The sequence below is a fragment of the Vombatus ursinus genome, unplaced genomic scaffold (genome assembly GCF_900497805.2).
Source record: "Vombatus ursinus unplaced genomic scaffold, bare-nosed wombat genome assembly UNPS02010394.1, whole genome shotgun sequence".
In the NCBI taxonomy this organism is placed as follows: domain Eukaryota; kingdom Metazoa; phylum Chordata; class Mammalia; order Diprotodontia; family Vombatidae; genus Vombatus; species Vombatus ursinus.
In genome coordinates this window covers 9404680-9430579 of record NW_020950172.1, presented here as the reverse complement: position 1 = coordinate 9430579, position 25900 = coordinate 9404680, and the positions used below count along the sequence as shown (strand labels likewise).

Genomic DNA, 25900 nt, shown 5'->3' with positions numbered 1-25900 from the left:
GCTCCTAAAGCCCTTGGGAACGCGGCCCCTCCTCCCTGCCCAGTCTCGGTCCCACTTCCCCGCTCCAAGCCCAGAACTCCAGCCTCGCACTCGGGATTCCCTCACCAGCTCCCGGCTCTGGTGCGCTGTCCCCATCCCTCCATTCTCACCATCGTCTTGTGGGAGCCCTTCAGCTCTCAGCTGAAATCCCCCCTCCCGCAAGAAGCCCCGCTTGGCAGCCCTCACTCCTAGTGCTTTGCGGACCCAGCTTCTGCGTCCCCCTCCTCTGGCCCGTCTGTACGGAGCCATCCAGTGCATAGCACAGTACCGGGCAAGGCCTGGATGAGATTCTGGAGACGTCAGGCGAAGGAGGCGGCGCAGGCAAGAGATTCCCGATTCTTTCCCACCACAAATAACTAATGCCAATTCAAAGATGCCGAGGGTCAGGGCCAGGATTAACCTCCGCGCTGCCGGCACCTCTCTTCTGGAAGGGGTCGAGACACGTGGCCCCAGCCCCCCAAAGGAGATGTCGGGCTCGGGGCGGCTCATTCCCAATACGCTCCCTGGACTAGTGAGCAGGTGTGGGCACGAGTGGAGTCCCACTGCCGGAACAGTCTGGGTGTCCTCGCGGCGAGAAGCCGATTCCAGCTGGGTTCTCGAGGCGTGCAGACCAGCAGAGCTCTGTGAGGCAACCACACTGGGTGCACCTACTCCGCTTCCACAACTTAGATCTACAGCAGGCCCGACCCCGTTTGACAGACGCGGCAACTGAGGCCCAGGGAGGGGAATCCCCTGGAAGAGAGCCCTTGAGGGGACGGGGTGCCTTCCACCTGCCTGGGCACCTCGTCCGGGAAACTCACCCAGGGCTCTGAAGCGTGCAAGTGAGAAGCACCTGGGGCTGCTCTAGGTATAACAAACGTTTATTCAGAAACAGGTGAATACATGGTCTTTCCTGACACGATGCCCCTCCCTCTCCCTCCGAACAAAATGAGACACGATGGTGACCAAAAGGGGGGGCCGGGACGAGGCCCAGGATTCCCGATTCGAACCAAACCCCAGCCCCTCCCTGGGAAGCAGGTCCTTCGGTTTGGAGAGGGAGAGAGGAAGGACCGCTGCTGCCGTCCTGCCCAAAGGAGGACGTCGGCCAAGGGTGAGGCTGAACCGGAGGCCTCCCCAACACCGGACACCTCTTCAACTTTCCCCAGGGAATTTGAAAGCTACGGAGAGAAAAATGAGTCTGTGGCCACCTCCTTTTCCTGGGCCGCTCTGGGGAGGTCTTGCCTCGGATGCCTGGCTGGCTTCCAGGTGGCCAGGGCTCTTCTTGGAAGGCCCACTTCCAAGGGGCAGCTTCTCCAGCACTCCCCAATCTCCCCTCAACAACCCTATTCCTCAAGGCCAAGGAAGTGGAGCTCTTAGCGCAGCTGGCTAGACAGGGCCAAGGAGAGAGGACAGCGGCCAACAAGACATCCCACTCCTCCGGCCCGGTTCTTGGGCTGGGCCGAGGCAACAGATGACCCAACTCTATCATGAAGGTCCTGTGTGTGTGGCTTCTGTGGAGGTCGGGAGAAGGTGGAAAGGGGGATGGCAGGGCCACGTTTAGACCACAGGAAAGGCCCGCAGTCAGTGCCCTGCCCCCCAAGCTCTTCTCATTGGCCAGGAGACCACCTCCCAGCCTGGGCCCTCTGGGCTGAGCTCCAGGGCCACAGGGATGTGGGAATGAGAAGGGGCTCCTTCCAGCCCCACAGGGTGTCCCCTGGCACCCTACCCCCATCTGTGGCTCCCACTAGCAGCAGGAGCCCCAGGTGACCTCTTTCCCAGAGGAGTGGAAAGGGGGCAAGACTGAGGCCTGGAGAAGGAGCTTCCTCTCCATCTGCCTGGCTCATCCCTAGCGCGACAGGGCTCTAGGACACACAAGAACCAGGGTCGGATCCCAGGGCATCCTCTGGCCTGGAGATAAGAACAGGGGAACAGATTTGACCAAACAAAGCGAAAACCCCAACTAAGAGGAAAGGAAGAAGAGAGGAAAAAAGGGAAACCACACCCTAAAGAAAACACTATGGTACAGGGGAGGGCGTGAGTGCAGAAAGAAAGCGCCACCCACAGCCGGCCAGTGCCAGCGCGGTCCCATGAGAAAGGCGTGGGCTCCTGTGGACTCTGCCCACATGGCAGCGCGGCCCGTGTCTGAGCAAGTGAGGAGGCAGGCGGGCGGCCGTCACCTCCCTCCTCTCCTGCCTTCCGGCAGCCCAGATTCCCTTTTCAAAGTTTAATCTTAAATTCCGTGGGCTGCACCGAGACCGAGGCCCCAGAAGACTTGAAGAGAGCCTTCAGGATGGTGTCAGGGTCCACTTCTGCGGGCGGGTGAGACGAGGTACCAGAGCTCAGCCTCCGCGGCTCACCCTCCTTCTTCACTGACGGGCTGTCGCTGAGTCGCCTGTGGGGGACAGAGGGACAGGTGAGCCCTGGTCAGCCTTGCGGCCAGCCCCGGAGGGCTACCTGCCCACCACACCCTCAGGTCCTGTCCCAGAGGGAAGGGAGGCCTCGCTCATGGCCTCCCTGCAAGGATCTGGTCCCCAGTCCCCACCCAGGTTGAATGGCTGGCCCTGGTTCTGTGGATCTGGCCAGGCTTGGGGAAGGCCTCCACAGGGCTCTGTCCTGCAGGACATGGATGGCTTCATGTTTCTTAGCTGTACAGTCAACCCTGATTCCATGACTACGGATCCCGCTGAGCAGGCGAGGGGGGAACTCCACTGGGGAGAAAGCTGTGACTCCCATGGAGGTCAAAGGGCTCCAGGGAAAGGGTCAGGGACAAGCCAAGGGCTGAGGGCATTTCAGGAGAGCAAAGACTCAGAGCTCACAGATACGAAACTAAAGCTGTGACCATAAACAGCAAAAGCTGCCCTGGTACTTTAGGCAACTGGAAAATTCCCCTGAGAAGTCCACATTTTGTGGCAGGGTATTCCCTTATCCAATCTAAGAGTCCAAGCTGGCCCACTCTGAAGATCTGACAGGGAACAAGGATCAGAGGACCCAAGGAAGGGCAGGGGACGCCCAGGGCAGCACTGCTGGCCCACAGGACACGCCAGGCGCCTGTCTTTCTCTGGTTGAAGACTCACTTCGCTTTGTGGTTAGAGAGGGAGACAGAAGAACGGGTTAGGCCAGCTCTAACAGTTCAGGGAGAGGGCAGTGAGGAATGTGCACGCCTCTCACTGGGGCTGACAGGAAGAGAATCAGAAGCCACAGCTCAAAACGAGCTCCGAGATTCTCCACGAAGGCACTGTTCCTGGCAGGATGAGGAGGCCACCAGGGGCCCGAGAGGGTGGCCCCTTGGGGCTGCTTCTAGCAAGCGACAGGGTGGCCTAGCCAAGGAAATGACCACAGGCTGACAGCAGCAAACCTTGCGAATGCAAGCTGTGGCCAGGGCCTTCCTGGGGACCATTCCAAAAAGTTTCACCAGGTGTGGCAGAATGGAGACAGCCCTGAGCTTTAAACTGGGACGCTTGCTACCTCTGTCTGTGACCCCAGGTGGGCCAGTCCCTTAACCCAAGTCTCAGTTTCCTCATCTGTAAAATAAGGGTCAGAACAGCCTCCGTTTTATACCTCCCAGGGCTATTGTGAAGATCAATGGAGATAATGCAGAGTACTCTGTAGACAGTTTTTGTTCATCACAGTTATCACCCCCCTGGGGTTTTCTTGGCAAAGATGCTGGAGCAGGTGGCCATTTCCTTCTCCAGCTCATTTTCCAGACGAGGAAATCGAGACAAACAGGGTGAAGTGACTTGCCCGGGGTCACACAAGCCAGTCACAGTCTGCGGTCTCATCCGAACCTAGGCCTTCCTCATCCCAGGCCCCATGCTCAATCCTCTGCACCGCCTGACTGTCTTGTAGACAGTGGAAATGTCAGATCTTATCAGTATTTAAAAGAAAGGCTTTTAGGTACAGTCATCAATGCAAAGCCTAATTCACCACTCGCTGCCTTTTTGATAATTCAGCCTGACCTAGTGCTGCAGCCCAGACCGTCCCTGTCAAGCGCATCAGCAAACATCCAGCCAATCGCCAGGAATTGTTCTGAGGACCCTTTCAGGAAGGCCTCTGACAATGCACCTCATTCGAAAGCCCACCCAGAGCTCAGCAATCAGCAAGGGAGGAATGAAACTAGTCCTGCACCTGGCCTTACAAAGCACCCTCCCCCACAACTGCTTTGTAAACAGTACAAGGGTTTATCATCTCCATTTTACAGATGAGAAAACTGAGTCTCAAAGGAGTGAAGGGACTTGTCTTGGGTCACTGGGGGAGTAAAATGGCAAAGCAGGACTTGAATTCACTTCCAAGGAGTCCTTACACTATGTCAAGCGGGATCTCCCTTCAGAGCCTGACCCCCCCACTCTCAGCTGCATGACGGAAAGGGGCACAGAAGCCAGGTTTCAGTTTCGCTTGGGGTCCCTATCGGACTGAATCCTCAGCCAAGGACACAAGAACCAGACCAACCCCGGGACACCCTGCCCAGCAGCCCACCCTGGATACATACAGCAAGATGGGCTGGTCTGACGTGATAACGCTGCCGTTCACGTGAAGGTTGCATTTCATCGGCTGCCCTGAAAACCAGACACGAGACAACGTTGGCAGCTCGGCAGAGGCCAGGCTGGGCCAACCCCCAAAGGGCTAAGTGCTTCAGGTGCCCAAAGCCGAGGCTCGGCGGGGGAGCCGGCTGCTTCAGGCCCACAGAACAGACCAGGCTCCGCTTCAGTCATGGGTGGGGAACAGAAAAGCTTGTGCTCTTAATTAAATGACACCTCTACAGGGCAGAAAAAGGAAAGATCCAAGTCTCCTCACAAAGAGAAGATGGCCTAAGGAAGGGAGGGAGGGGATAAGAACCATCTCCTTTCCCTGTGTGTCTGAACCCTGACGCAGACATCAACAAAGCAGCTTCCTCACAACCGCCACTGAGGGCAGGAGTGCGGCATTAGCCGTCCGTTTCACAGATAAGGAAGGTGAGGCTCAGAAAGGGGATGGGCCCGACCCATGGCCAAAGCTGAAGAGCCAGATGGGAATCTGGAGCCTAGCACTTATGCTATGGTCTCTGCTATACTCACCACGTTGGCAATACCTTTTTTTTTTTAAAGTACATTTTGTTTTTTTCAATCAACAAAAATCTACCTCTTCCCCCATCTATATGAGAACAAAAGGAAAAAAGACCCAACACATTACAAACATACACAGTCAAGCAAACAAATCTCCACACTGGCCACATCCCAAACAGTGTGTCTCCTGTGCCTCCAGTCCCTCCTCAGGAGCCTCCAGAATCTTCAGCCATGAAGCCCAGCAGGGCTCCCCGGGTACAGCAGGGACCCTTCTCCTGGTTCCGTTCACCTCACTTTGCTTCGGTTCATACAACCCTCCCCAAGTTCCTCCAAAAGCAGTCACTCCCCCATGGATGGGCACCCCCTCAGTTTCCAATTCTTTGACATCTTCAAGAGTTAGAAATATTTTTATACATCCTTAAAGTTTCTTTGGTCAGGTTTATTTCCTTAATCTCCCCTTCCTCTAATCCCTTCTCCTCTCTCCCTGTTTCTTTGTTGAAATGTATTTCTATAGCCGTGTGTGTGCGTGTGTGCGTGTTTCTTCCCTCCTTTGCCGAGTTCCAAGCATCAGCTCTCGCCTCGCCCCCGCCCCGCCCTCCTCGTTTGCACAGACATCTACTTGTGCGCCCTGCTCACGGCAGACAGTTTTCCCGACCTTCCTTTCCTTCTCCCCTCTCCTTCCGTTCACGAGATCAGGGCAGACCAGCAGCAGCCCAGGCCTCCTGGCCCCCCAAGGCCCCGATGGTGACTCGGTATTCGTCTCCCCACACTAGAACGTCGTTTGTCCTCCTTGGCTCCTCCACGAGCGCTCATTCACGCTGGCCTTTTCATCGGGAATACCTAGAGGCCCGGGCTTTCCTTAAAGGTCCATGCTTTCCCCAGTTCTGCTGGGGAAGCTCTCCTTGGCTCTGAGCGCTCTGCTGCCTCCTTGTGGCGGCTGCGGCTCCTCGGCTCCAGGAGTTTGCAGGAGGTGACCGCAGATCCCTCTCTTTTCCTCTTTGTCCTTTGGTTCTAATCCAGGCGGTTTGCAGATTTCTTCAAAGAGGAGGACGTCTGGACTTTTTTTTTGGTCATGGCGTTGCGATAATCCAATGATTCTCAACCCGTTCTTCTCGAGGTTTTCAGTCTTTTGACTGTCTTACTATTTCTCGTCTTGTGGAGTCCATTCTAATTTTCAGAGTTCGTTGCTTGGACAAGGTGAGGTATAAATACCTCTCGTGCCACGCTGTCGATTCCAATTTTTTCTTCCACAGCTCTCTTTCTTTTCCTGTTTTCCTATTCTAGCTCTCTCTTTCCACTTATAAGAATATTTTAAAACTTTTATTTAAAACTCTTACTTTGTCTCTTCCAGGAATTCTGGTTGAGTTTGTGCTCAGGATGCGTTTTTCTCCGAGGTTTTGCTTATAGAGGTTGTGGAATCATTCTCTCCTTCTGGGTTTGTGTCTTGAGCTTCTCTGCCATGTTATTAATAGTAATGATAATTAATCCTACTCATTAGGGTGGGATTCTTTTATTTCTTTGTCCGTTCTTCCAGCCTAGAGACAATGTTAGAGCCAAACTCTGAGAACCTCTGGAGGGAAGGGCTGGACTGGCCCTGGTGCAGTGTGTTGTGGTGTTCCAGGATCTCAGGGACAGCTCAGGCCGGGGCCCCGGGGGCTTTCAGTGCTCCCAGAGGGATCTGATTCAGGCTGACGTCTGATGGCTCCCCCTGGTCCGAGCCAAGGTAGATGCTGCTGGACTCTGCCCCGATAGGCAGATGGGAAGCCCTGGGGGTTCAGAGGGACAGAACTGCAGGGTCCCCCTTGAGCCGGGATTCCTGCCCATGTTATTCCTCTGCAGCTTGTCACCTGGGCTCAAAGCCAGGAGAGCCGGAGCCACATAGCCACTACCTTCTGAACTTGCTTCTCTCTCAGTACTCAGACTCTTTACCGCTGAATGTCAGCCCTGGGCCCAGGCGCCGTCCTCACTCTGCCCTGGATCTGTGACCCGCACCTGGGAGGTGGGCAACAAAGCTGCTGGACGGCCCCAGTCCCTACCTCCGGGGCTGCCCCAGGCTGTGGGGCGCAGCCTCTCCCTGGGCACTGGAGGGCTCTGCTCGGCCATGCTCCCGGCCAGCCCCTGCTCCAGTGTCCGAAGGCCCCTGTCTGTCTCCCTACATCAACCTGGGCTGGAAAAATGATTCACTGTGACCGTGTCGGACTTCCTCTGGTGTTTTCGAGATCTGTTTGGAGGAGGGGGTGGAAGAGCCCACCACACAGCTCCGCCACCCCGCCCTGGCAATCTCAGCCAATGACCTTAACCACGATGTCACTGCAAATAACTCCCAAGCCTGCCCATCCGGCTCCAGGTGTCACCAGGACACCTGCACCTAGGGGTCCACATCCCAAACCCTGCTTATTCTGTCCCCATTAACTCACCCCCCCTTTCCCCCTTCACTCCTGCAGAGCCACACCTTCTGACCCAGTCTGGGACCTCTCCCTCTTCCTCACTGTCACAGCCACAGCCAAACAGCTGGCAAGTCCATGAACGTCTCACATCTGTCCCAGCATCGAAGGGCCCTTCATCGAGTTCTGCAACTTTCTCACCGTACAAATAATGAGGCAGAGGCCCAAGGTCACGAGGCAGCAGAGTCCAAACTGGAACCCAGGCCCTGCCCCTCCAAAGGGAGTTCTTAGCATCAGGCCCTGCAGGCAACTCCATTCCACCCCCCCCCCCCCAAGGTATCCTTCCTCAGGATCTTTTCAGTGCCTCCCAAGTACCCTGTCCTCGACATTCGAGGCTCCCCTCTCCTCCAATCAGATCCGGCCCCACCTGCCATAGAACATCCCCTTGTTGGAGGGCCAACAAGGGCCTCCATCTCCCTTTTCCACGTCCTCAGCACAATCTCCCTGCAGAATCCAGCACAGGCTGTCCACCCTTCCTCCACGCACTGGGCTCTCCTACCTGTCCTCTCCAAAGCCCAGAATAAACCTGCCACCTGGTTCCTCCAGACCAAAATGACTTTCATATTTATCTGTTAGACCCCATGAGGTAAAGGCTGTGTCTCACCTCAACTCTGCTAAGTACTGTGCTTAGCATACAGCAGGTGCTTACTAAGTGCTTGCTGAACTGAAGAGTTTCCCCTCTTTCATTCTTGGGCAGGCTCAGGGAGGAGTGTCAGGAAGCACTGGGGCCCCACTCCAAGAGGCTCAATTCAGAGCCCCATGCTGGACTCCTCTGGGAAACGAAGAGCTGATGAGCCAGCTCGGGGCCAGACTGCCATGCAAACTCCTGGGAACCAGATAAAGTGCCCATCCCAGGAGAAAAGACATTTTCCTCTGCCCCTGGACTTGAATGCCTGCATACAGGGGGTGATTAATTCCCTTCTTTTGCACACAGGCACACATTGCCTGCATAGGACAATTGATAAAACATGTCTCTTTCCTCCTCTCAACATAGAAGTGGTGAACCACAGGTACAGAGTGAGGCATGCATAGTCAGACACACTTCTTAGTTAAGGATGAAGGGGAGATGGGAGAGGGAAAGGGACATTTGTTGGAAAGTAATGGTGATTTTTTTTTTTAGCGTATCAATAATTTTTTTTTAAGCCACCTGCAAAGAATGGGACATTGAGAAAACGTCCATCCATCAGGGAATAGCTGAACAAGTTGTGGTAATGATAGTGCTGGAATACTGTCATGCTGACAGAAATGAGGAGCAGGATGCTGTCAGAAAAACCTCCAAAGACTTCACTGAGCAGATGCAAAGTGACATGAGCAGAGCCAGGAGAACGCTGTGCCCAGTGCCAGCAGCGCCGTGGGGTGGTGGGCCCTGAATGACTCCGCTCTTCTCAGCAACATGGCGATCCAAGACAATTCTGAAGGCCTCACGATGAAGGCTGCCGTCCTCCTCCAAAGAACACCTGATGGCATCTGAACATGGACTGAAGGAGACTTGCCTTCTTTTGTTTTTCTTGGGTTTTTATCTGTTTTCTTTCACAACATGACTAATGTGGAAATATGTTTTGCATGACTACACACACAGAACCTCTGTCAAACTTGCTTGCCTTCTCGATGAGGGGGGGGGGGGGAAGAATTTGGAACCCCAAATTGGGGAAAAAAACCCCAGAGATTAAAAAGCATTTTTATTTGTGTTGAAAAAAAAACACACCCCCCCCCCCCCCCCAGAAACATAAAACCACCTGGGGAGCCCCCTCAGCCCAGCCTCCTAGCTCATGCTGGGGCCCCAGGGAAGGACGGCCACTGAACTGCCCCAGGGGGCTCACCTCAGCAGCAGGAGCCCCTGGGTTTGGAGAGAAAGGGAAATGAGAGTCAGGCCATCCGAATGGCTTCTCTCCCGCTCAGGCTTACCGTCCAGACACCTGTTGTTGTACTTCTTATAGGCGGTGATGGCGTCTTCTTTCTTCACAAACACAACCTCGGCCACCCCGGGATGGACCAGGCGGGCTCGCTTGAGGGCCCCACACACACAGAAGAGCTCCTGGGAAAACCAAAGAGAGGTAGCGCTGAGGACCCTCCCCAGGACCCCGCTGATGCGCACTCACACTCCAGTCTTCGGGCCTCGGCACCTCCTTCCCGCTGCTCGTGGGCATTTCCACTTTGCAGAGCTGGCTTTTCTAAGACTACGATGAACTCAACATGCACAGCAAATCCAATGGGTTTTACTATCATTGGCTAAAGGAAACTGGGCAGGAAGGAACGGCGTGACTCCTCCTAACCACCCCCCCCCCCCCGCATTCATCCGTTCTCTCTTCCTGCCACTGTAGAAGACCTGGGATCACCAGGGGCCAAGGTGATGGCCCCCAAGGCCAGGCCCACTGAGGGCCAGGGGCCCTGACCGTCACGACATCGGCCGGTCTGTCTAGGACAAGGGGCAAAATCAGGCTTCGGAGGACGGACCCCCTCGGCACGAAGGAGCTAAATGTCCTCTCTCCATTCATCCTGTTTGGAAACGATGCTAAAAGCCCTCCCCGCAACAGAAATGGGGGCCACCCCCGGCCCGGCCCTGGTGGCCAGCAGGACTCACCACGATGTCCTCCTCAGTGACCCGAGGGTGTAGGTTGTTCACAGTCATCTTGGTACCTTCCAGCGGGCTGAGGACGGGCTGGGACACCAACAGCAGAATCGTGGCGAGTGCAGCAGGCGCGTGCACACAGCAAACCCATGGGAAGAACAGAGATCAGAGATGGTGGAGGGGCGCCAGCCTTTGGGGGAAGCCCCTGCAGGTGGAGGCAGCGCCCCAGGGCCCCAGAGGACGGCCAGTCATGGCTCACAACCTCTAGCGGGCCGAGAGTCGCGAGACACTTCCCCCTCAAAAATCCAGAGAGGGAGCCGGGCAAGAGTGACTCTTGGACTCATGGAGGTCTCATCCCGTGGCTTGCCTCTAGGAGGTATACCAAAGCCAGAACTCGAACCCAGGTCTTTTGCCCCCAAGACCAGTGCACGTACTTGCTGCTCTATCTTCCCTGGTGATCTTAACTGTCCGAGCAAACAGAAGACTTGGGGCTGGGGGCAGGCCCTGAGCCTCTTCCCAGTCAGCTCTGGGGGGCTATCACAGAACTTACAAAAAGAACAGATCAATACTTTCCTCTAAGAAACTCCCAGAGACGACGGAGCCGAGGGCGAGAGGCGAGCGCACCTACACCGAGGCCACCTAGGAGGGATCCTTCTGACTTCCCCTCGTACCCAACCACTCCCCCATACGGCCCTCGTTCTCCGTGTCGGGGTGGGGGGAAGGAGGACGCTAACTGGGGGACCCGAGCCTCGGGCAGCCTTCCAGCCTCCCCTCAGCACTCACCTCAGCAGGGGGCGTCTCTTTGGGGGGCTCTTCCTTGGTCACTAGGGTCCGGGACATGTTGGTCAAGGCTTTCGTCCGCAGAGGGGAAGGCGGGGCAGGAAGGGCTGTGTACGTGTCATTTTGGACGACTTTGGTGAGAGGAAGGGTCTTGGATAAGGAGAATTTGGAGCCGCTGAGCCCCGCCTACACAGAGAGAGGATGGCACGGTGAGCTCCGGCGGCTGCGCCCTGGCGCCCAGGAAACCCAGCCGCGGCTCCAATCAGACCGAGGCTTTCTTAGTGTGCGGCTGGTTGGCTGCCTCGCAGCGTGAAAAGCAGACCGGGGCTCCGTCCCAGGCCGCGCTCGGGGCCCCGACGGGAAGGCGAAGCAGGAGCCCGCTGGTTTTCTTCCTTGACCTCAGTGCACTGAGCCCTGCTAAAGGCGCCTGTGAGCGTGGGCCCTGGGGCCTCCGTCCAGGACCTGCCGGGAAATCACAGCTGCACCTGCAGCTTCTTCAGGTCATCTGTGGGCCCCCCACCCTGTGCTCCACGACCAATGTCGCTGTGGAGCACGCGCTTAGGACACAGCCGTCACTCACGGTCTGTGGGCTGGGGCATGTGGAACAGCCCGGGACACAAAGTGAAACCAAGCAAGGAACTCCAGACTGTCCTCTCGCGTGAGGATTCTGAGACAGGTGTGGAAACAATTTCTTATCCTGCTCACACAGAGATGAACCCCCAGAATTCCTATTCCTATCCCCTGGGAGCTCCAGTTTGGGGGACAACAAAGCAGGACGGTCAAACCCCGCCCCAACCCCCGCCGAGGGCCCTCACCATATGCTGCAGGAAGCCAGGGGGGGCGGAGACCTTCATCTGCTTGCTAGCCATGGGCGGGGCAGCTTCATCCTCTTCATCTACGTCATACAGGCCCTGAAAACAGCACCGAGCATCACCACGGGCACCGCCCTGGCACGCCGGGAAACTCGGACCACACGAGAGGGCGGGACGAGAGACGCTCACGGGCACCCGGGCTCCCAGGATGCTGGACTGAAGCAGAGAGCTCAGTCCTGACGCTGACCAGCGCCAGCTCGGGATGCCCGAGCCCCCTCCATCACAGTGCCCAGTCTGACGTTCCTTTATACTGTCTGTATGCCAGACGGTGCTTCTCAAAGGCAAAGAGCTTTAAACCTCCCTTAACCCCCGGGGCAGTCCTGGCTGAGAGCATGAGGGGGAGCCAGGGTGGGAGGCTGCGGACCCCACACTCTCCCTCCGATGGGCGGGCCTCCAAAGAGTCCCCTGGTCAGCGGCAGGTCATGCAGGCCCCTGCTGCCTCACCTGGGGCCACCGGATAAGGCAGACGGGCACCCAGCCCGAGGGGCTGGTTTTCTCCTTCCTCAGCAAAAGGCTCCCTGGTATAGGCGCTTCCTAAATGTGCCCGCTGACTAAGCGGACTCTGGGTGGCCCCCCACCCGCAACCCTACCCCCCCAACTTTCAGTCACCTGACAGTGAGTCCAGCCCTCCTCCCTCACCCAACGGCCACAAGGGGCCGGCTCATTAATCCAGGGAGGCCCACCTGTTTAGGCTGATGGTTGTTGACCACATTGATGCGCATTCCAGCCGGATGGGGAAGAATGGGGAGGGCAGCCTTCTGCTGTGGAACCAAGAAGCGCGGGGAGGTCAGCGGCTCAGCCGGTCACCTGACTCCGGGCCAGGCCACCAGCCAGTGAGCAGGGCCGTTACCTCCCCCAGAGATGGACTCCACTGAACACCAGGGTCACGGCCCAAGTCTGTGACCCGAGACACAGCCTTAGAACTCCAGGCTTCACGTGGCCGGGGCCACCCTCAGGACGTGCCCACACCACTCCCGGTTCTCAGCCCTCTGGGCAGGCAGTGGCTAATTCCGAGGCCTCGGAGCTCTCTCCTGCTGTGACCCTCCCTCCCAGGAAGCGGGAATGGGCCACCCCCGGCCGCTGAGACCAGCGCAGTGACCATCTGCCCTCGCCACTTCAGGGGAGACTGACGGATTGATGAGGCAGCCAAACCCATTCTAAGGAGAAACTAGCTTAGAACCCAAGGAGCCCCCACCAGCCAGTTCATAAGGTACAAGGGCGCGTCCTAAGCCAACCGATCTTAGAGGAAAAGCAGAGGCCAGCCCCGTCCCCGGCAGTGGAAGAGCCTACGGGTCAGACACTCTGTAGCACAGACAGGAGACTACAGAGCCGAGGCTGACTCACTGCAGGCTAAAAAGGGCTGAATCCAGAATGACCTGAGGATGGCATCTGGAAGTGGTTTTTTTTCACCTAGCTCTATGTAATTAATTACAATGACCACACCTGGTCAATGTTACAGGAGGAGGAGGAGGAGGGAGGGAGGAAGGGTTAACTGGCTCCTAAGGCCACAGACCCTTCCTGTTCCAGCAGCATCCCCTGCCCCAGGTACCCTGGAGCCGGCCCGTCAACATCTCCTACGCTGGAGACTGAGGAACCAAAGCGTCTCCCCGGTTGCGTGGCTGCGTCCCACGCTGTCTCGGCACCACCATGGGCAGGTTCTGCTTGCCCCGTCCCAAGGCAGGCGCATAACATGATCACTGGGGAAGAAGGTCTATACCACGTCTATTTTAGAAAGGTTCGGGCCCTGGCTACATCTCTGAGTGCCTTGGACTACTGAGTCAACATGACTGCGTTCTGGTGGTTTTTGTTTTGTTTTGTTCTGGAGGCAATGGGGGTGAAGTGACTTGCCCAGGGTCACACAGCTACTTAAGTGTCTGAAGCCAGATTTGAACTCAGGTCCTCCTGACTCCAAAGCTGATGCTCCATCCACTGTGCTACCTAGCTGCCCAGGAGGGCAAGGGCAGTTCTCCTTTCCCTCGCCCGTCCGGACTTCCAAAGCCCTGTGGCCACAATGACCCTCAGGGACAGCCTCGAGTGCCCACGTCCTGGCCCCATCCGCCGCCTCCGCCTACCTGGATGGTTTTGGTAATCTTCATGGTGGGTGGCAGAGTGCCGGCGGCTGGCCTCAGCAAGGGCGCAGGGGAGCTCCGTTTCAAGCTGATCTTCTCCCGGGCGTCAGCCACTTTGGTCCCCTTCTCTGGTGCCACAATCTGGTGTTTTCGGGAGTTCAGCATCTCCCGGGCATCCTGCACTTTACCCTTGATCCGAAAGCGAGCATCTTTCTGCACAAGCTTCTCCCGGGCATCTTTGACTCCCAGCTTCTGCCTGGCATCTGTGACGCCGATCTTCTGCCGGGCGTCAAACGTCTGCTGGAAACCTGCAGGTGGTGCTGGCCGACTCAGGAGGCTCTGCGGGAGCCCGATGCGAGACCGGATGCCTCCGATCCCTGGCCTGGCATTCAATCTGGAGAGAGAACATCACACGTCAGACACGCTGGGGCTACCGCCCCCTCCTCTCATCACAGTGCATCAAAGTCTTCCCCGGTTTCTCTGAAGCCATCCCCCTCGTCATTGCTTACAGCCAACATTCTGGCATGACCATACGCCACAGCGTGCTGGATGGGCATCCCCTCAGTCTCCAATTCTTTGCCATCACAAAAAGAGCTGCTACAAATATTTGTGTATACATGCATCCTTTTCCTCTTTCTCAGACCTCTTGGGGATACAGACCGGGCATCATTATGGCAGGGCAAAGGGTATGGACGCCCAGTTCAGCGACGCCCCCCCAACACACACACACACGACTCAGCAAAGGCCTTGCCCACAGGGGCAGATCCACACCTACACTGTGCCCAGGGCACACTGGCCACTTCAACACCTCGACTCTGCTGGGTTGTGAAAAGGCAGGTGTGGCCCGCAGGGAATGACTATGATCAGTTTTCTGACCCAGTCAGTTGGCACAAATTGTTGTTCACTCGTTTCAGTCGTGTCTGACTCTTCCTGACCCCATCTGGGTTTTCTTGGCAGAGATACAGGAGTGGTTTGCCATTCCCTTCTCCAGATGAGGAAACTGAGGCAAACAAGGTGAAGTGACTTGCCCAGGGTCACACAACTAGTATCTGAGGCTGGACTGAACTCAGAAAGAGGAATCTTCCTGACTCCAGGCCTGGCACTCTGCACTCTGGCGCCACCTGGCGGCCCCTCGGTACAAATATGCAAGTGCACATACAGACACACCTGTAGGTCTAAGGTTCCTAATGGCTAAACATTCACAGTTAGGAGCTTAGCATTCCCCTGCAAGGTAACTGATAAACACTGGCCAACGAACATGGGCTTTATTTGGCGCCATGGGTTGTGAAAAATGGACTCATTTTAAATAACACCCCCGGACAAAGCAAGGTGTCTCTCACGAGCTGGTCTTCGGCAAACCACCCAGGGTCTCTACGCCGGGTATGTGGGACACAAGATAAAGCAATAATGATGTGTCAGGATTACTTCAGATCAGGGGTTCTCAACCTGGGGTCTGTGAACTGTAAAAAACATATTTTATGACTATTTCAAAATAAGGGATTTCCTAAGGGGGGCAGCTAGGTGGTGCAGTGGATAGAGCACCGGCCCTGGAGTCAGGAGGACCTGAGTTTAAATCCGGCCTCAGACAAATAACACTTACTAGCTGTGTGACTCTGGGCAAGTCACTTAACCCCACTGCCTAACCAAAAAAACAAAACAAACAAAAAAAAATAAGGGATTTCCTTTATAATCCTATACACTGAAAAATATTCCAAAAGTCCCTCGTATTCCCAGACTGCCAAGGTCTCTGCTCGCAGCGACAGACCTGGGCCCACTTTTCTGTGACTCCCAAATGCCTGCTGTCCTTCTCTGGACAAGGAAGGAGCTGGACCAGTGACTGAGGTCTCTTGCAGGGCTAACTAACGTCCCGGCGGAGCCGATGCTGCTTTCAGAATGAACATGTCTATCTAAGAAATGGGCCAACACTGCAGATCTGGGCTGTGGACCATGCAGATTTAAGAAGGGCTGGAGAAATGTTAATAATGCAGATTAAACTCACAGTGTATTGTGGGTATGTTTTTTCTTTCAGAGATCCAGCCTCCAAATACCTAGCAGGCCCCTGCTCCCAGCTCTGGCATTCCTAACTTTCCCCTCCCCACTCGCCTGGTGCCCTGATCAATCACAAGCATTGGGCAAAGCACAAAGCCCACATGAATCACCCCCACACTCCAGGGGCTTATGGTCTAATGCCCATCTGAAAACACAGAGAGAAGAGACCCCGGGGGAAGGGGTGGACGATTTGGGAAGGAGGCCCGACAAAGGTGGAGCTGGGGAGGAGTCCAAAGGAAGGTGCAGAGCTGAGGATGGGGTGCCCCCAGATATGGGGTACAGCAGGCCACGTGGCAGGACTGCAGAGAGTGAGGAGACAGCGAAGGCAGGAAGGGGCCCAAGGGTCGCCTACAGGCGCTTTGTAGGGAGTCCCTGGTGTTGACTGAGCAGGGGCTGCTGTGGTCAGAGCCACCCTCTGCCAGGCCAGTGAAGAGAGGCAAATGACTGACTGGCTCTGGTGGGGAGGAAGAGGGAGGAGTCCAGGGGGACCCCCCACAGCTCCCAGAGACAAGCTGGACAGCCCTCAGCATGCACCTGGGGGAGCAGCACTGCACTGCGGTCTATCTACATGTTATCTCTGCACCCAGGAGGTGCTTGGTAAACGTTCCCAGTCTCCCTTGGGGCTGGAGGCCCACACACCAGCATGACCAGGACGGCTACAATGACCTTGTACCTGCAACACGATGGCCCTTGTGGGGCACTTAAAGAACCCACATCCAAACTCTGTCTGTGTCACTTCCTACCACCCACACGACTTTGCACAATTCCCTGCACCCATCTGGACCACGTAAAAATGAGGGCACCCGAACAGGCGGACTTCAGAAAAACCTGGAAAAACTTGTATGGTCTGATGCCGAATGAAGTGAGCAGAACCAAGAGAACGTTGTACACAGTAACAGCACATTGTGAGATGACTGACTGTGATAGACTTAGCCCTTCTCAGCAATGCAAGGATCTAAGACATCTCCAAAGGCCTCGTGATGGGAAATGCCGTCCACATCCAGAGAAAGAACTATGGAGTCTGAATGCAGATCGAAGCCAACTATTTGCTCTCTTTTTTTTTGTTTTTTTCTTTCTCATGGTTTTTCCCTTTTGTTCTGATTCTTCTTTACAACAGAACTAATGTGGAAATATGTTTAATACGACTGTATGTGTATAGCCTACATCAGATTGCACACCAGCTTGGGGAAGCGAGGGAGAAAAAAATTTGGAATTCAAAATCTTATAAAAGTGAATGTTGAAAACTAAAAATAAATAAATATTTTTTAAAATGAGGCCACCTGGACCAGGTTCCCCCAGCTGCCCCCAATCAAAATCTATGCTGCTAGGAGGCTGGCCACCCCCCCCCCCAAAAACCCCTCAACTTAAAAATAAAAATACCTAAGTGAAAAGTCTTCCCTCAGCCTCCTTACTCATTGTGGTCCTGCCAGGCCTTCAGAGGTCACCTAATAATAGCAGCTCACGTTTGTAGAGTGCCTACTGTGTGCCAGGCACTGCGCTAAGCACTTTAGAACTATGATCTCTTCTGATTCTCACAACAGCCCTGGGAGGCAGGGACTGTTACTATCCCTATTTCATGGCTGAGGAAACTGAGACAAGCAGAGGTGAAAGGACTTGCCCAGAATCACACAGCGAGGAAGTGTCCGAGGCCAAATTTGAACTCACATATTGCTAACTTCTGCAGCCTCCAATCCCATCCTCAGCTTCCTCACCTGTAAAATGGGTGGCACTCAATCTTCCCCAGTGGGCCAGAACCAGGTTAAAGTGTTGCTGGGAAACAGTAAACAAAATAACTGAAACCAGAGTGCAGCACAGCCAGCACATGGCCCACGGGTTTCCTGGCATCCCGCGTCCACGCAGCACCCCCATTGCCATGCATATTGTCCGATGCTGTCCTGAAGGCCCTCTGAGGACTGGCTGGGAAGAGAAAGAGCATGGCCCCAGGCCTCCAGAGCCCGGCAGGACGCGGGGCAGACCCGGCTGCCAAGGACAGGCCCGGCACTTTCCTCACCACAAAGCCTGGGAGGCTGGCTTGTGCCCCTCGTAGTTATGCTAGAGAGGCTGATGCCCGGCTTGCTGCACCTGGCACACAGTAGGCACCTAAGAAATGTTACTGACAGACTGCCAGTGGGGATGCCAGCCCGAGAAAGGTTCTGAATGCCCGACACAAGTGTGTGAACTTGGCAGGTAATGACAGGGATCCACGGGAGATTTTGGAGAGGGAAATGATGAGTAGGTAAAGCTGCAGGGCCCGCCCCGTTCTGACCCATCCATCCCCCGCCTGTTGGCTGGGCCGCGGTGCCGCTGATAAAGCGGTCAAAGCTAAGGGTCCCCGTGAAATAGTGGGGTACACAGGGACAGCCAAAGACCGCCCAAACTCTTTCCTGCCGGCCTGTGGCAATGGAGCAGGGAGACACAGGTTTGAACCTTGCCTCAGGTAAGTATTTTGTGCCCGTGACCAAGTCCCACAACTTTGCTCAACCTCAGTCTCCTCCTCTGCAAAGTGTGTGAAACAACAGCACAGACCTCCCATGCGGTTGTGAGGACCAAATGCGGTGAGCCCATGCAAAGCCTCAAGCATGGACTCCCCGCACCCAGAGGCATCTGAGGGACAGGGGATTCAGGGAGAAGCGCCAGCCGGGCAGGCCAAGGCTTCTGGCAGAACTCGCTCCTTCCCCCACAGACAGGCTGCGGCCAGCCTGGCCCCACCACCTCTCCCGGGTCTCCTCCTCGTTCCTGTGGCCCGGCTCTGTCCTGCCTCTCTTCATCCCAAAGCCTCCTCAATCCCATCTGCATGCTCTGGCTGCTGGCAGCCAGGGTGGAGCCTCTGGGGCTCATGGGGGAGTGTCACCCCAGGGGCCCAGGGCTCAGCCCCCTGGCCAGCTCCCCCCTCCTCACAGCCCTCATCTGGAAGACAGTGGCTCCTATACAGAACCCACGCTGACTGATCCAAGCTGCAGCCCACCTGGGGCAGGGAAAGTGGATTTTCTTTCATGAAGCTCTTTCACTGAGTGCCCCCATCAATGATGGAAGCTTGTGGACAGCAGGGAGATGTGCCCTAGCTCAGATCTGCCCTTGGCTAAATGCCAGCACGCTCCTGGTCTGGAACTCCTCAATGACTAGCACAAAATCATGCCGAGAGCGTGCAGATCCCCCTGAGGTCTCTAGGAACGCACTTTGGTGCTCACAGAGCTCATTACACTGGGGTCGAGGCTGCTCTGGCATCGATGCTATTTAAAAAAATCCATCGTTCTGCCTAGGCAGACTCCACTTCATCATCATCATCAATACCAGATACAGGCGGCCCACACACATTTTCTGACACAGGCCTGTACAGAAAAAATATGGATTCAATTCAGCAAACACTCAATGCAATGCAATAAATACATATCAAGCACCTCCAGCGTGCAAGGCGCTGCTGATCACTGAGGATAAGAAGACAGCGGTCTCTGCTCCCAAGAAGCCTACGGAGGGGAGAGTGAGGGGGGTTACAGAACAGACACATACAACACAAGGTGATTCATGGAGGAAAAGAGGGGGGGGGGAGGGGGAACAGGGAAGATTTCAGGGAAAAGGTGAACCTGCCCTGGTCCCTAAAGGGAGATAGGAATTTGGAGGCGAAGCCCTGCAAACCTCAGGCCACATGACAGTAGGTTTCCTCCTCCACCCTGGGCACCAGGAGGGGTGGGGGGGATGGCGCCTCATGCTACAGCAGGTTCAATGTTAGAAAGAAAGATTGGTTCTTAGCTCCAGCCTCTACCCAGTGCAGACAAATCACCAGAAATCAGAAAGCATTTAATTGAACCACACTTAGAAAACACGTATTAAAGAAAATCATTAGCCAATGGAAACTACCTCTTGTCTGGCTTGTCTAAATGCATTGATGTGGGAGGTGGGTCCGGGCCCCCAGGGAACGTGCCAGGAAGCGCGTTTGGGGTTTGTTTTGGGGGGGAGGGATGGCTCACGAACCCGGGTAACCAAGAGAATGGTAGGGGCTGGAAATCTGGAAGGAGGCAGGGTTAGAGGAGAGAATGGGCAGTTTTGTCTTAGACACACAAGTCTGAGATGACAATGGCATTGCAGGTGGGGCTGGCCCATGAGAAGTTGGCCAAGTGGGACAAAAGCCATCTGGGCTGACTCTGTACACGTGGGCGTCATCTGCCCAGAGGTATCACCGAAGCCCATGCCATGCTCACAGGGAATGCATGAGAAGACGGCCTGGGACAATGCCTCAGGGATGACCATGGGGAAGGGGCAGTAGAGATGAGAAGACTGAAAAGGAGGTCAGACAGAGAAGAGGAGAACAAGCTGGAGACTGCTCAGGGAGGATGAGGACCGAGAACAGGCCACTGGCTGAGGCGCTACATCACCAGGAACCATTGAGAGAGCACTTTTAGTTAGAGGCTGGGCTAAGAGATACTCCAAGGGAAGATGAGTCTTTCTTAGAGACCTGGGAGGGATGGCGGAGGCGAGGAAAGCCATTCTAAAGATGGGGTGCTCAGCATGTTTGTGAGACACCTGACAGAAGCCACGAGACACACTGAAAAGCACAGAGAAAGGTAATGAAGGACAGACAAGTGGGCCCATGTGAGGAAGAGACAAGAAGAGGGGGCCGGCCTTTGCCACAAAAGAGCCACCCCCACATCAGGGCCTAGAACGAAGGAGCAGAGAGCTCCTGCTCTCAGGAGGTGACCGGCTAGGAGACAAGGCCCTGGGCATGTGACAGAAGGTGTGGCACAGCCCCTGTGGCCCAAGCATGTGGACGGGCGAAATGCCAAGGAGGCAAGGTGAGGGCAAAATGGCGCCAGAGGGTGAGGAGGTTATGGACCCGTCCTCTGGCGGCAGCCTACCAGCAATCACTAGAGAAGAAACAACCCACCGTGGAGAGTGTCCCCAGGATGCAGCATCTTCTGCAAAGAGCCCCATTTCCATGAGAGCCAGAGGATGGAAAGAGGGCGAGGTGAAGAGAAAAGAAGTTTGTCTCCAATAGACCAGGGCTTCCAGAGGGCCCAGTGAAAACAGAGGCTTGGGGCAGAGGGAGAAAGGCCAGCACCCGGAATCCAGGACGGGGGGCCTGAAGGGGGGGTTTGCAGCCACATAACAAGGGGGCTCCCAGGTCCTAGGGTGGCCCAAGGGAAGAACACCATGGCCCTAAATGTCATCATTCCAGATTCCCATCTGTTCCTTTAAGACAATCCTGGGAGTCAATTCCTGGCAAGGAGAGATTTGGGAAAGGGCATAAAGAGAAGGTCACTTCTTGAACCCTGAGAAGGGGAGAGAACTTTTTGTCAAATCACTTTTCAAACAGCTGCGCTGATAGTGCGTCACTTCTAAAAAGCTCCCTTTTGTAACAGAGGGTACTGGGGCTCTCAATCACACGAAAGCTGGCCCCCCTCACTTCCCACACTCAAGAGCCAGGCCCAGACCCTGGGCCTCCTCCAGAGGCCAAGCTCCCCACCTCTCTTAGCTACAGATTCAATCCAATTGAACAAAACTACTATGTGCAAAGCAGGTACTAAACTAGGTGGTAACAAGATGAAACGCATTCCCATGAGCTGGGGGGGAAGGTGTGGTGGGAGGGAGACAAAAGAATCATATCTGAACTTACAGCAGGTAAAAGCCCATGGGGGTAAAGGAGAACAGCAGACCACGGACGATGGAGGGGAAGGGATTCAGCCCCCAGAGGGAAGGTTCGGCCTGCACAACTGCCCGGGGTGCCCAGGAGAGCAGGGGGAAATCTGCCTGGGAAGGCGCCTGAGGGCTTTCAATCAATCTGCTAGGCCTGAAGAGGTGGCTTTATCCTAGAGGAGCCAGCTGCGTGAAGGGTGGACCAGAAAGGAGCTGGAAGCTGGGAGACCAACTGGCAATTCATCACAACAGTCCTGGCAAGAAGTGAAGGCCACGGACTCAGGAGGCCCTGAGTTCAAATCCAGCCTCAGACACTGGACACTTACTAGCTGTGCGACCCTGGGCAAGTCATTTAACCCCAACTGCCTCATCAAAAAGTGAAAAAAGAAAAAAAAAGTAAAGGCCAGCCCTGGGTGATGGTGTGGAAGACGTCAGACTGGTTCAGCTGGACGGAGGAGGAGCCCGCGGTCACCAGCCCAGGCCCGGCCAGAAGGCCCCAGCATGAGAAGGAGCCAAGGGAGGCAGAGAAAGCTCCAGCTCTGTCCCGGCCTGTCCCAGGGACCCTCTTTCTCCAGCTTCCCGATCTGGCCCTGCCAAACCGCCAGAAAGGTCGCTCGAAAGGAACCGTAATAAATGATGTAGGGGATGGTCTCAGACCCCCTCCCCCGAGACTTGGATAAACAGAGGCAGAGGGAAGGGAGCATCCCGCCAGGAACAGTGCGGAAGCTCAGGCACCCACAAGGACAGGCCTGATTTTTCCTCTTTCCTTTTCTTCCTTTTCAGGGAATGTGGCTAGGGCAGGATTATCTGTCTCTGTAATGGGCTTGTTTTCTTGAAAGCTCCTCGATGGGTGGGGGAGGGGGAGGATTTGAAACGAAAAAGAGTGAAAAGGGCCCGGGGCTTTTCTGACCCCCAGATCTTCCTCACCAGCCACGGGTTCCAAGCGCCTGGGGCCCATCGCTTCTCAGGCCTCCTTCTCCTAGGTCCAGCCCCACAGGTGGCCCTCGTAGACTGTCCACCCCCTCCCAACCCAGGGGCTGCAGCTCCCAGGCCTCCCATCCGGCTGCCTCCCGCACGTCCCCAGCTGCCCGTCTAGCCAGCCAACGTGTCCAAAAATGACTTCAGACTCGCTCCGCCCTCCTTGGTCTCCAGCTCCCCATGCCATTCAATCCATTCAAACATTCAGCAAAGCTTAAGAAAGGGAAGAGTTAAAGGCCTCAGCCAAGGCCTCCCTTGTCCTACCGAGGACACAAATGACCAGATACTGGACGAGTTCCCACTTCCTTGACGAGGAAGAGGATTTTATGGTCTGACGAGGCAAACCCGAAAGAATGAAAGCCTGCAGAGGAATTTCTCTGGACCACTCGTCTTTGGGACTCAGCCTTCCCATCTGTAGCGGTGGGCACTGACCCTGACAAGGAGGCTCATTAGAGCCTTCCCAATCCAGCCAGGATTTCTGACAAGTCTTTGCTGCTTTCTCAGTTTTAGCGACTGAGCCAGACAGCCGATGCCCTCCAGGTGAGGATGGAGCAACTAACTCCCTTCGGTACAATCCTGGAGGGGTTACAAAGCCCTTTCCTCACCACCACGGGAGACAGGAAGTGCCAAAGCGCAAAAGAAATGCCAATTACTACGGCCTTCATTTTACAGATGAATAAACTGAGGCTGGGGTGGGCAGCTAGGGCTAGAAGGGAAGGGAACTTTGGAGTGGGCCAGACAGAAGTCCAGGGGGCCTTGGGCTTACTTGTCCACCCTCGAGAGGCAGTGCGGGCCCCATGACTAGGGAATGGCATTAGAGATGGAGAAGATCCAGGAGGCAGGCAGGATGAGGCCCCAGGAGAAAAGGAGCCTTTACAGAAGCACACCAGCTCAGGGTGGGGGGGGGGGGGGGGAGGAGGAAGAGGAGGCCGCCTGGGGCAGGACAGGCTGAGGTCAGAGGTGAGACTAGCACCCAAGTCTTCCTGGCCCTCAGGCCAGACTCTTACCCAAAGTCAGGCAGCTTTCCCCAGGATAATAACCAGACACTTAACCACACAGAAAGAAAGTGCTTTGTAATTTCTAACTCTCTAGACCCCAGGGCAGGTGTGGGTGCTGCGCCTCCGTGGTCTCCAAAGCCATAAGAGAAAAGGCCAAGATGGAGCCAAGTGAAGTCAGAGCCCGAGAACTGGGAACTGCCACAGTTGTGGTCCTTGGAAGGACCGAGGGTGAGGGTGATGTCATGGCTGTAACCCACACAGAGCCACAGGAGTTATTACTATGGCAAACCCTGGAGATGTCAGCCCTGCAGACAGCAAAGCACTGCAGGGTCATGACTGAAAACAGGGTAGACTGAGGCACAAAGCTCTGAGCACCATCCGTTCATTGGCAAGGCCAGCAATTACTGATAAACGAGGTCTCCCCGCTCCTCACGGTGCTAAAAGACCTCTTTTTATAGATAAGAGGAGCCCTCAAAAACGAGGAGGCAGCGTCAGAGATGAGGAAAACCCCGCGAGTGGCTGGTAACAAGCCCTCCTTCCATCTGGCAGTCAGGAAAGGTCCAGCAATAAGAGTCCAAGCCACTGGATAGCGAGACAGAGACAAGAGACTTTCTGGACACAGAGTGATTGGCTCCCAGGGAAGATGAACTGGCGAAAACGCCGCCACCGCAAGGAAGGACGGCGGTGCAGCCAGGACCGGCTTCCTTCAATTAAAAGTTATTTATAAGGAACCGAACTCTGAAGTTTAAGACAGCAGGCTTCTTTTAATTCAAGGGTTTTAGCACAAAGCTTGCTGTTCAGTCACGTCTGACTCTCGGTGACTTCGTGGACCCTTACCGTCCATGGGGTTTTCTTGACAAATACACTTTGCCATTTCCTCCCCTGGTGGATTAAGGCAAAGAGAGAGGTTGAGTGACTTGCCCAGGGTCACACGGCTAGTGAGCATCTGAGGCCACATTTGAACTCGGGTCTTTCTGACTCCAGGTCCAATGCTCTATCCACTGAGCCACTAGGATGCCTTTAACTGAGAAAATGAACCTTAAAACTTGACTTAAGAGTAGAAGACTGGACTTCTGAGCCTGTGAACTACTGAACTTGAAGACGAGGGGAGGTGACTTCAGACAGTTTTACAAGATGCTGGTGGTGACATGGACGTGAATCAATTACAAAATGGAACCGGAAGCGATCTGATTTTCTCAACTGCAAAAGGAGGAGAGCAGCTGGCGACGTCCTTTAGAAATGGGAAGGGGGAAAGTCAATTATTCCTGTTGCCCTCAAAGCTCTCCAGGAAGGGCTGATTCAAATTCTGCCTCAACAGAATCTGGGAACTGTAGGACCCTGCACAGTCACCACCATTCTGAGCCTCAGGGGCCTCATCTGTAAAATGGGGGTGACTCTTCCAGGTCTAAATCTGTGACCTCCAAGGGGCAGGGGCTGGGACTTGGGATTTCACTGACCTCAGCAACTCCCAGATAAGGAAAATCCCCTTACCAATGCAGGGAGTGGGCACAGAGAGCTGGCATCAACCATGCAGGCCCACAACACTCCCCAGTGAGGCAGGAACCAGATTAAAATGGGACTACGAAATATTTAACAAAGTAAATAAAAAGACAATAAAACGTACCAAATATGACATTTTGAAACTAGGTCAATGTGCGGCCTGTGAATAACTGAGTCTCTCTGCTCAGAGCACAGGGGGAGTGACTGGCTCAGGGCCACAAGGACCCACGCTCAGCACCTCAAAGGTCTACAGGGAGGGAGCGGAATGTTCTTCAGGTAAACTGAGGCCCAAAGCTCTGAGCAAGATCACCTTATCAATAAGGCTATCAACTACGGATAAAAGGGGTCTTTAGCTCCTCCCCAAGCAAAAAGCCCTCAAGTGAGTTCTGGACATCCTTTTTACAGACAACAGCTAGAAGGCAGTATCATAGATGGGAAGACAACAGGACTGGCTGGAAATGTGGAATTCTGGGCCAGCCACAAGCCCTGATCCTTAAGGAATACTGATTGGTTTATGGAGCCCACCTGCATCCTGCAGGGCTCCTTAGGAAGTTAACAAGTATCCCCAATGATGCACAGGCAGTGAGATCGGACACAAAGAAAGAAGCTTGGGTCGTTATACAAAATTCAGAATAAAATCAAGTACAAAAAGAACTACAAAAATAGAATCAATTCAGAATGCAATCATTATGATTTTCTCATTCGTTGGCATTACCATGACCCCCAAGTGCTCCAGAAATGTGACCACTATTGCACCCCTCCAAACTCTCCAGGAACAGGGACTGCTTTCACCATTGCACCCCTCCAAACTCCAGGAATAGGGGCTATTTGCACCATTGCACCCCTCCAAACTCTCCAGAATAGAGGCTATTTTCACTATTGCACCCCTCCAAACTCTCTTGGAATAGAGGCTATTTTCACTATTGCACCCCTCCAAACTCTCCAGGAACAGGGGC

The 25900-nt window shown here is 55.0% G+C and overlaps 1 protein-coding gene across 2 annotated transcripts in view; it reads right to left on the bottom strand.

Moving 5' to 3' along the window:
- Positions 1-883: 883 nt before the first annotated feature.
- POLDIP3 (DNA polymerase delta interacting protein 3) overlaps positions 884-25900 on the bottom strand; it is a 26577-nt gene continuing 1560 nt past the window's right edge. Inside the window, exons 2-9 of one of the 2 annotated variants that reach the window (XM_027854284.1) lie at positions 13795-14185; positions 12406-12480; positions 11666-11761; positions 10854-11036; positions 10083-10160; positions 9407-9536; positions 4505-4571; positions 884-2410 (exon numbers count right to left, since the gene is read on the bottom strand). In XM_027854284.1, coding sequence (XP_027710085.1) covers positions 2236-2410; positions 4505-4571; positions 9407-9536; positions 10083-10160; positions 10854-11036; positions 11666-11761; positions 12406-12480; positions 13795-14185 — 1195 coding nt within the window. In that variant the 3' untranslated portion in view covers positions 884-2235. Of the gene's footprint in view, positions 2411-4504; positions 4572-9406; positions 9537-10082; positions 10161-10853; positions 11037-11665; positions 11762-12405; positions 12484-13794; positions 14186-25900 lie in introns of both variants that reach the window. The other variant, XM_027854283.1, reaches the window with a different exon arrangement.